General features: G+C 44.5%; 1 protein-coding gene and 1 pseudogene across 2 annotated transcripts in view; one reads left to right on the top strand and one right to left on the bottom strand.

Annotated features, from left to right (window-relative positions):
• Positions 1–1,387: 1,387 nt before the first annotated feature.
• LOC118892627 lies at positions 1,388–2,062 on the bottom strand (annotated as a pseudogene).
• Positions 2,063–9,579: 7,517 nt separating this feature from the next.
• ADGRE3 (adhesion G protein-coupled receptor E3) overlaps positions 9,580–9,931 on the top strand; it is a 44,731-nt gene continuing 44,379 nt past the window's right edge. For both annotated transcript variants that reach the window (XM_036845353.1, XM_036845351.1), the window contains exon 1: positions 9,580–9,656. In XM_036845353.1, coding sequence (XP_036701248.1) covers positions 9,632–9,656 — 25 coding nt within the window. In that variant the 5' untranslated portion in view covers positions 9,580–9,631. The remainder of the gene's footprint in view (positions 9,657–9,931) is intronic.

Raw genomic sequence — 9,931 nt, 5'->3', positions numbered from 1 at the left:
AAAAGAAAGAAAATAAAATTTTGTTAGTGCCATGAATGTATTTCTTTCCCCTAAAGAGTAAATGGATTGGCATGATTAACCCCACTTGAAATATGAGAAAATTGAGATTGAGTAAAATTAATAATCCTGACATAAAATCACTGAGCACAGAGAAGGTATATCTTAAACATTTGTTGGATGAATGAGTAGATGATGGGTGGGTGGATGGGTGGATGACGCGTGGGTAGGTGGAGGGATGAATAAAGTTCCTAACTCCCATTTTTATGCACGTGTTACAAAGTTAGCTTATTAACTTAATGAGTATCTTTGGACCTGAATTTTCAAATGCAATAAGAACATATTAATAGGTTTAAGGTGATATAAAAAGGTGCTAGTTAATATTTCTGTAGGATTTGCTTCAGTTCCTTACATCCCAAAGATTTCGGCCTGTTTCATAAACCCAGCACTTGAAGCTACTTTGAATTTCTTATTCCTTAGGTTCCCCGGAAGGTGGCAGTATGGTGTAAGGACTAAGTACTCTAAGTTCAAATAGGATTCAACCATCATCCTCATCATTATCAATAAAATAATATTAATAACAAGGGATCTTATTTGCACCCTGCCATGATCCAAGTACAGTGTTCATTGTTTTCCAAGCATAAATGTATATTTAAATGTTTACAGTGAACAAACATAAGAGAACTTTTCCCCTATTTCCAAATAAGATAATGTTGAACATACTTTATAATGAATTTTACACTTGACCTTATTTTTTTGGTAAATACAGTTGTGAAAATTGAGTTACAGACTCTTTCTTTTAAAAAAATTCTCCCCTTAATATGCACCTTTTCTGAAATTGGTCAAGACAATTAGGCACACTAAGGCAGCACATCCAGAAAGATAACCTCCCCCATTTTTTTTCTTTAGTTTGAAGTTTTAATGTCAAAATAACCCTTTCACGCAGACGTAGAGAATGGACTTGAGGATATGGGGAGGGGGAAGGGTAAGCTGGGACGAAGTGAGAGAGTGACATGGTCATACATACACTACCAAATGTAAAATAGATAGCTAGTGGGAAGCAGCCGCATAGCACAGGGAGATCAGCTCTGTGCTTTGTGACCACCTAGAGGGGTGGGATAGGGAGGGTGGGAGGGAGGGATAGGGAGGGTGGGAGGGAGGGAGACGCAAGAGGGAGGAGATATGGGGATATATGTATACATATAGCTGATTCACTTTGTTATACAGCAGAAACTAACACACCATTGTAAAGCAATTATACTCCAATAAAGATGTTTAAAAAAAATAGCCCTTTCACAAAAATAAGGCAGCTTTACGCAGTTAAAACATTTGTTCTTTGTCAAAGGTTATGTTCATCTGTCCTCATCTGCTGTCACCACCTGCATCTTCTTTAAAGATCAGTTTTTTCATTGTAGCGACAGCTACATGAGGCTTCTTGGCTACCCAGTTATGATTTACTGCCTAAATGTACAACACTGTCAAGCAAGAGCTCCACTGTGGTTTCACTTACGTGCTGAGCTGGTCCTAGCGTTTTACGCAAATCTCGGCAGATCTTGGAGGGACAACACTGGTACTCGTCATCACACTCCTTTTTGCTTTTGCCACACGTCCCGTAGCCCCTGTCGCGTTGTTTGCAGCACTTTGTCAGGGAAGGGATGCCAATGTTCAGATGAACGCCGAACGGTGAAGAGCCACATCCCGTCGGTGGGGATGGTTTTTCATCACAACGTGGGAAAGGCTTAGATCCAGCACTGCATTTACACTGGCAGAGCCAGTCCTCTCCTCCCAGGAGGTCCAAGACTGCATTCAGGCATTTGTCTATCTTGTGAACACCCTTCCGGTTGGCCTGCAGGGTAGACCTCCAGTCGGTGGCCTGGGCCTGCTCCTGGCACCTGAAAGTAGCGGTCAGGAGGAAGAGGAGGGAGGGAGAAAAGTCATTGGCGCCGCATGGGACCCCATGGGTCCCTGGAGCCGCGTCATGGGTGCACCTCCACGGAGCCCCCAGGATGCCCTCGGCAGCCTTGCTGAACCCGGGCTGAGTGGCTGCAACCAGCTTCATACCCATGTGTCCTTCCTGGCTGCGAGGCTGGTCCTACCCCCCTTCACTGGGCTTCCACCTGAGAGGCGGTCCCATGTACAGTATTTCTAAATCTTGTCTCAGAATAAAACCAGAAAGAGCTGGAAACCTTGAATTCTTTTTTCCTGTTTTGATGATACAGCCAAATAAGGGAGGGATTGTGTTAGGTCAAGTTCTGTAGGTGGGGGCTGGGTGCTCGTGATTTGTTGGGGATGCTGCCAGGAGAGAGAGAGAGTGAGGAAAACAGGATAAGGCAGATGAAGGAGTTGAACAAAAATGCATGTTCTTAGGACTTCCCTGGTGGTCCAATGGTTAAGACTCCATGCTTCCACTGCAGGGGACAGGGGTTGGATCTCTGGTCAGGGAACTGAGATCCTGCATGCCCTGCAGCATGGCCAAAAAATAAAAAATAAATTTAAAAAAAGAGGTAGGTTCAGCCAAAGTCAAACATCACCCTGATTCCAGGAGGAGCCCTGGAGCATGGGTGGTAACACAGAGTTGCTCCCACTCTGAGATAAGGGGCTGGCCTTTCGTACCCCCATCTCTAACAGTCATTAGCTGCAAGATGCTCCCTAAGGATGAGGATCATAACCTGCCAGAGCAGCTCCCATTTAGATGAGGACAATTTTTTGAAGGAAAGGGCAGATGTGAGTGATAATGTAACAAAGCAGGACACCATGGGGCCTTCCCAGGACAGGCACCCTCACTTCATGTCCTCCACCCACCTCTTGTTTGTAGAAAAACTTTATCCTCCTAGGTCTTCCCTGAGTTCCAAAGAATAAATTTAATCAGAGAAGTGAGAAAATGCAAAAAAAAAAAAAGGAAAACAGTCAAGTGAGACAAAATAATAGTTTAGCCATTAAACAAAGTCAAGGACTTTTAGTTCCTCCTCAAGGGCTATAGATAATATTCTGTCCATGTCCTTTGAGCTGTTTTGCAGATACTGAAACCCCCACCAGATGGAAAGAAGTTAACTGTATGCTGCCCACAAGCATGTAGACCCCAGACCGGTTGGAACCAGAAGGTTGATGATGTTGACTCCCAATTACCTTTCACCACCAACCAATCAAAAGAATGTCCACAAGCTGATCACACCCTGCAACCTTCTCCCTCACCCTGTCTTTAAAAACCTTTCCCTGAAAGCCATCATGGAGTTTAGGCCTTGGAGCTCTAGCTGCCTGGACTCCTTGCTTGGCACCCTGCAATAAACACTGCCTGCACTTTCCTTAACCACAACCTGGTGTCAGTAGATTGGCTTTACTACGAGTGGGCGAGCAGACTCAAGTTTGGTTCAGTAACAGTAACAGACTTCGCACAACAGCTGGGAGATGGGTACATAAAGAAAAATCCTTGGGACTTCCCTGGTGGTCCAGTGGTTGAGAGACTTTGCCTTCCAATACAGGGGGTGAGGGTTCAATCCCTGGTCAGGGGCCTAAGATCTCACATGCCTCGTAGCCAGAAAACCAAAGCATAAAACAGAAGCAATGTTGTAACAAATTCTATAAAGGCTTTAAAAATTGTCCACATCAAAAAAATCTTAAAAGAAAAAAAGAAAAATCCCTTCATTCTTTGGTGTGAGGGGGGGAATACACTCATGACATTAACAAAATTTGATTTTTTTCCTTTATTTGTTTTTTTTTTTTAAATATATTTTTATGGAACTAGTTCTAAGGAGTAGGCTAGGAAATGGGGCTGGGGGAGGTACTAACATCATCCTCTACACCAACACTTAACATGAATTAAGCCTGAGTGATTTCATAATCCTTGAGACTGTAAAGAATTAAGAATTACATGTAAGCTACTCACCCCTGGCTTTATCATGTGATGATGCAACATGGTTTATGGGAAATCATTATTTTGAACACTTTAAAATGAAGAGGAAGTGACATTCATGTTCTGTATAGCAACTTTTGAGGCAGTGGGTAAACATAACCAGACAAAGTTTTGAGCACTGTAGTGAACACTGCTGGTGCTCTGCCCAGATCCCATTCATCACTTTGCCTGTCAAGTTATGTACACACCCCACCCCCAGAGGCAGCCCATAACCAATGACTGACTAAAACAGGGGGATGAAAGGCTTTGCCTCAAGATGGATCATCTCCATGGTACCCACTCCAGAGCTCCCCCATGGAATTAGCTGAGACAACCCATATCCTCCCTAAAATAATCATGTGCATTCCAAACCCTTCTCCCCCTGCCCCCAATAAACCATGTACATCCCAACAATTACCCCCCAACAAATTATTTGCATGCTAACTGTTCCCCCCAACATATCATGTGCAGTCTAACTGTTACCCTCTAAAAAAATCATTTGCATGCCAACACTTACTCCTCCAACAAATTATGTCATCCCAACCCTTACTAACCCAACAAATCATGTGATCACAACCCTGCCTCTCAGACAAATCAAGTACATCCAAACCCTTACAAAAGCATGTGCATTCCCCAACAAAGCATGTGCATCTTAATTCCTACCTCAAGATCTGCTAAAAGGAGACTGACCTAAGATAACCACATCATAAAGGAATTTCTATCCATTAGTAGAAGTTACTTTTGGAGCTATTGTGAAGGTTTCCTGGGAGGAAATATCTCTTCTCCATCTGGGAGTTGGAAGGGGAGCTAGAGTTAGAGAGAGAAAGGAAATTTCAGGTAGAGGGAACAGCGTGTGCAAAAACAAGACTCCATGAGAATGGGGATTTTTGTCTGTTCACTATTTTATCCCTTGGACCAAGAATGGAGCAGTGCCCTCTGGGGTGAGGCTGGAGATTGAGACTGGACTCAGATATGTAGATGCCCAGAGATTCCCATTGCAGAGAGCTGCTGGCCCCCACCACCAGGAGACCTCTCAGAAGCTAGTCTGTGACTTGAAGCAGTTGATAGCTACTCTAAGGGTTACAACAATGAATAAACAAAAAATCCTTGCCCTATGGATCTGGCATTCCAGTAGTGGAGAGAGACAATAAACAAAATGAAGTAAATAAGCAAACTGTTTTGTATATTAGAAGGTGGTGGGTACAATGAATAAAAATAATTGGGCAATGGGGATGGGGCGTGTGTGTGTGATTTTAGACAGGGCAGTCAGGGAAGGCCTCACTGACAAGGGGACACTTAGCCAATAACTTGAAATGAGGAAGTGAGCCATATGGTTACCTGAAGGTATCTGAGGAAAAGCATTTAGATACAGGGAACAGCAAGGGCAAAGGCCCAGAGGCAGGACAGTGCCTGGCATCTCCAAGGAAAGACAAAGAGCCAGTGTGGTCAAAGCAGAAAAAGTGAGGGGGAGTCTGGGAGGAAATGAGAGCAAGGATGTGACAGGGGCAGATTATGCAGGGCCCTACAGGCCACAGTGAGGAATTTGGCTTTTACTCTGAGTGATGTGGGAGGCACATGGGCTCTCAGCAGAGGAGGATCAGGATCCGACATGGATTTAACAGGATGACATGACCTCTGACCTCAGTAAAGCCTTGTTAAACATCACAACCTGGTTGAGATGAGCCAGGAGGAAGCAGGAGGAGTTTCTGAGTCTAGGGCATGAATGTCAGGGCTAAGAACCAGCGCAAGACAGTGACCTCATAGAGGTCAAAAGTAGCAAAGACAGCTACCTGGCAGTAAGGTGGAAGGTCTGGCATGTATGTATGGATGGATGGATTGGGGATGGACAGAAAGATAGGTGGGTGAGTGGATGGATGGAAAGGTAGGTGAGTGGGTGGGTGGATGGATGGATGGATGGATGAATGGATGGATGGCTGGATAGAAAGGGCATCTGTAAGGTGGACCTGCAGGAAACTCTAAAAAAAATATTGAGGCACTTTTAGAGGGTCTGGTTTTCAGCAAGAAAGTCCCTGGAGTTTTATGCTGTAATAACTTGGTTATAAAAAGCTATTATAGGGGCTTCCTTGGTGGCACAGTGGTTAAGAATCCACCTTCCAATGCAGGAGACATGGATTTGAGCCCTGGTCCAGGAAGATCCCACATGCCATGGAGCAACTAAGCCCGTGTGCCACAACTACTGAGCCTGCGCTCTAGAGCCCACGAGCCACAACTACTGAGCCCATGCACCACAACTACTGAAGCCCACGCATGTAGAGCCCGTGCTCCACAACAAGAGAAGCCACCACATTAGGAAGCCCGGGCACCACAACGAAGTTTAGCCCCCGCTCGCCGCAACTAGAGAAAGCCCACGTGTGGCAACGAAGACCCAATGCAGCCCCAAATAAATTAATTTTTTAAAAAAAAGCTATTATAATCTCATCTTATCACAAGTAAAAAGCTAGGGATATTTGGTTTATACTTGTGTGCTCTACTGAGGAGTGTAAGGGTGGTAGAGAGCCAGCAATGGCTTCTGGTTCTCTTTTGGGTTCTTTTAATAAATGCCTCATCATCATACTGTTGGTAGACCAGAGAATAATACCGTGCAGATCTGGGTTCTCAGACTTGAGCATACATCAGAATCACCTGGAGAACCTGTTAAACACAACTTGCTGGGCCCCACCCCAGACCTTCTGGTTCATCAAATCTGGGGCAGAGCCTGAGAATCTGAATTTATAAGTTCCCAGGTGATGCTGAAGTTACTGGTCCAGAGACCATACCTTGAGAACTAGTGATGTAGAGAAACATGGACACTGAAACATAGACTTTGATAGCTCTGTGTTGAAAGTAATTTTGAACATTCTGAATGTAAAGAAGATTCCAAAATATCTTAACTAACATATTTTCCACTTCTGTTTTCCTTTTCATATATGAGAAAGAGTGATATGTTGTAAAAGTTTTTCCCAAATAAATCTACAATAGCTTGTTCAATAAGGATAACATAAAAATTCTAAAGAATAAGAAGGCATTGTGTCATAGTTTGTTAGGTTCGGTGGTACATAAAATATGGGCGTACCTTAAAATTAATGATGCCTTAGGTTTGGTTACATACGGAATGCATAGAGAGGGGAGATGTTAACTCTACCGTGGGGTAGGGAAAGGGGCAGAGTAGGGCTCTGGGGGATCTACCTTGGGGGTCATGCAGGGACATAGAAAAGAATGCACACATGGAGGACTTGGCCAGGGGCAGAGCAGTGGAGGAAAAAGGGAAATTCCGGGTGGAGGGGACCACACGGAGGCTGGACCATGCCTGAGCAAGTACTCAGGGCAGATGAGCAGCCTGAGGGAGAGGGGTGGGAGATGAGGCTGGTGAGGTGGACTGGGGCCAGAGTGAGTATGATTTATGTGCCTATGAAGCACATTTGGCCTGCAAAGTATCTGTGGGGCTGTGAGGCAGGTGTGTGCTGGGCTCAGATTCTTGTTTCAGAAAGTTTTCCCGGATGCAAGGTAGAGCATGGGATGTAAAGACAACCATTTAGGAGACTGTTGAAGTTATATCATATCAGAGATGCCTTAGGGACAGAAAAGTTGAATAATTTTCCCGAAGTCACACAGCTAATAAGTGCCCAAGCCAAGATCTGAAACTAGGCAGTCTGGTTCTAGAGCCAGGACTCTGCAATAACATTGGCCTGACCATTAGGTGGCACTGCCTGTCTTTCTTGATCAACTCTTGCCTCCAACTCTCACCCGCTCCCCACTTACCCCCTTCCCAGAGGGCCACTAGGAAGAAACAACAGGAAGGCCCAGTACATGGCTGCTGGGCCAGTGGGATGTTGAGAGCCCAACAGTCTTACTATGAAGGACTCATGGCCTTGTCCACCCCAATAAATGGCTAATTCCACCATGCTCCAACCACCCAAGGAGGTCCTTGTTCATCTTCTCTCATTCACACGTTACTCTCCATCTCTCTCTGGAGTTGACTATACTTGGTGCCTCCACTTCTTCACCTCCCATTTTATCCTTGATCCACTTCATTCTGGCTTCCATCATCATCACCATCACCATCACCACCTTCACCACTATTATCACCACCATCATCACCTCCACTCCCATGATCTCTGCCACCACCTCCACTGTTTTCACCACCATCACCATCACCATAACCACCACCTTTATCACCACCAGCACCACCAGTACAATTGTCCCCACTGCCACCATCACCTCCACCACCACCTCTGCTAGCTTCACCAGCACCAGCACCACCACCTACACCATCTTCATTACCACCATCATCCTCACCACTGGAACTACTCTTAGAATAGAACAACCTCCTTACTGCTCTGTCCTGTGAATATTTTTCAGTCTTAATTCAAGGTCTCTTTCCTTGGTCTTCCATGACACCATACTCTACTCATTTCCCCCCATCTGTCTGACCACGCTTGACCTGTCTCATCTATTAGCTGCTCCTCCACTCCCTGATTTTATTTTTATTTTTTTATATAAATTTATTTATTGATTTATGGCTGGGTTGGATCTTCACTGCTGCACATGGGATTTCTCTAGTTGCGGTGAGCAGGCTTCTCATTGCAGTGGCTTCTCCTGTTGCAGAGCACGGGCTCTAGGTGCGTGGGCTTCAGTAGTTGTGGTGCGTGGGCTCAGTAGTTGTGGCGCATGAGCTTAGTTGCTCCACAGCATGTGGGATCTTCCTGGACCAGGGCTTGAACCCATGTCCCCTGCATTGGCAGGTGGATTCTTAACCACTGTGCCACCAGGGAAGTCCCTCCACTCCCTGATTTTAAATTACTTACTCAGGACTCTATTCTCACTCTATAATCTCTCTCTAAATGATTTAATCCATTATCATGGCTATAACTACCATCTATTGGCTGGAGGTGGGAGGGAAAAGACCTCTTTTTTGTGATCTAGATTACATATACAATGTATATTGAAATCACAATACCTCAAAATCAACTTACCCAAAACTTAGTTTTATCTTTCCCCCAAAACCTGCTTTTCCTCCAATGTTCCCTTTCTCTGTAGTTCTACATAGAAAAGATTGTGTTAATTTTGTTCACTGCTATATCCCTAGAAAGTAGCACAGATCTTGTCACTCAATGAGATTTGTCTTAATAAATATTTGTTGACAGAGGCAATGACTCCCAAATCCTGCAATTGGTCTAGATAGCTCCAAATGACCAAATAATACATCACCTTCTACCAGACTTTGAGACTCCAGTCAGATCTGGTGAGTGCCATATTTTGAGGGGGAAGGGGGATCACAGATGTGTAAAAAATGACACTTTCAGAAACTTTAGATAACGATAGAGACACCGTAAATTCTGGCTTACCCAGCTCCAAACCACAGGGTTATTTAAAGTTTATTTTGATCCCACAGTCACTTCCTGCTCCTCAGACAATGTTCTGTAATTAAAGGGCATTCCTTTCCTAGGGTCAATTGATTCTGTGATCCCAAAGGCGATCAACAATAGCTAGGAAAACCTACTACCAAGGAAGTATCTGAAAACAAGTGAAGAAAAGGTAAAGAAAATAAACTAATGAAAAGCAGAACCATGGGTCTGATGGTGAAAGATGGAAGAAGTTCACTTTTCTGATAGTGGTTTCCTATGTCAGCTGACCTAAGATACATGTCAAGTCTCATGAGATTTCCTTGAGATAAGAAAAGTAGTCGAGAGGGAGCAGAGTAGGGAGCTTTGAGAGCTGACTGGCAAGGGTTACCTGCACACAGGAATGCAAGGGTCATCGCTTCTTCCGGGTATGTGTAACCTTAACCTACCCCATATCAGGGGCTACTTGGTTCAACAATTAGCTGTCTTTTCCTTCGCCTCTTTCTTCTGCTCTGCTTTGAACACTCTCCTTTCACCCTTGGGTTATGGTTTCCTTCCTCACCACCCTATTCGAACTACGCTCTCAAATATCCCTAAAATTGTCCTTATGGTCGAATCCAATGAGTTGTTCATCTCCCTCTTCACAGGTCTTGTTTTCTAACTGATATTCTCTCCTCCTTGATAACTTCTGTGACCTAGCACT

This window comes from Balaenoptera musculus, chromosome 3 (assembly GCF_009873245.2).
Source record: "Balaenoptera musculus isolate JJ_BM4_2016_0621 chromosome 3, mBalMus1.pri.v3, whole genome shotgun sequence".
NCBI classification, from domain to species: domain Eukaryota; kingdom Metazoa; phylum Chordata; class Mammalia; order Artiodactyla; family Balaenopteridae; genus Balaenoptera; species Balaenoptera musculus.
This window is presented reverse-complemented; position numbering and strand designations above follow the sequence as displayed.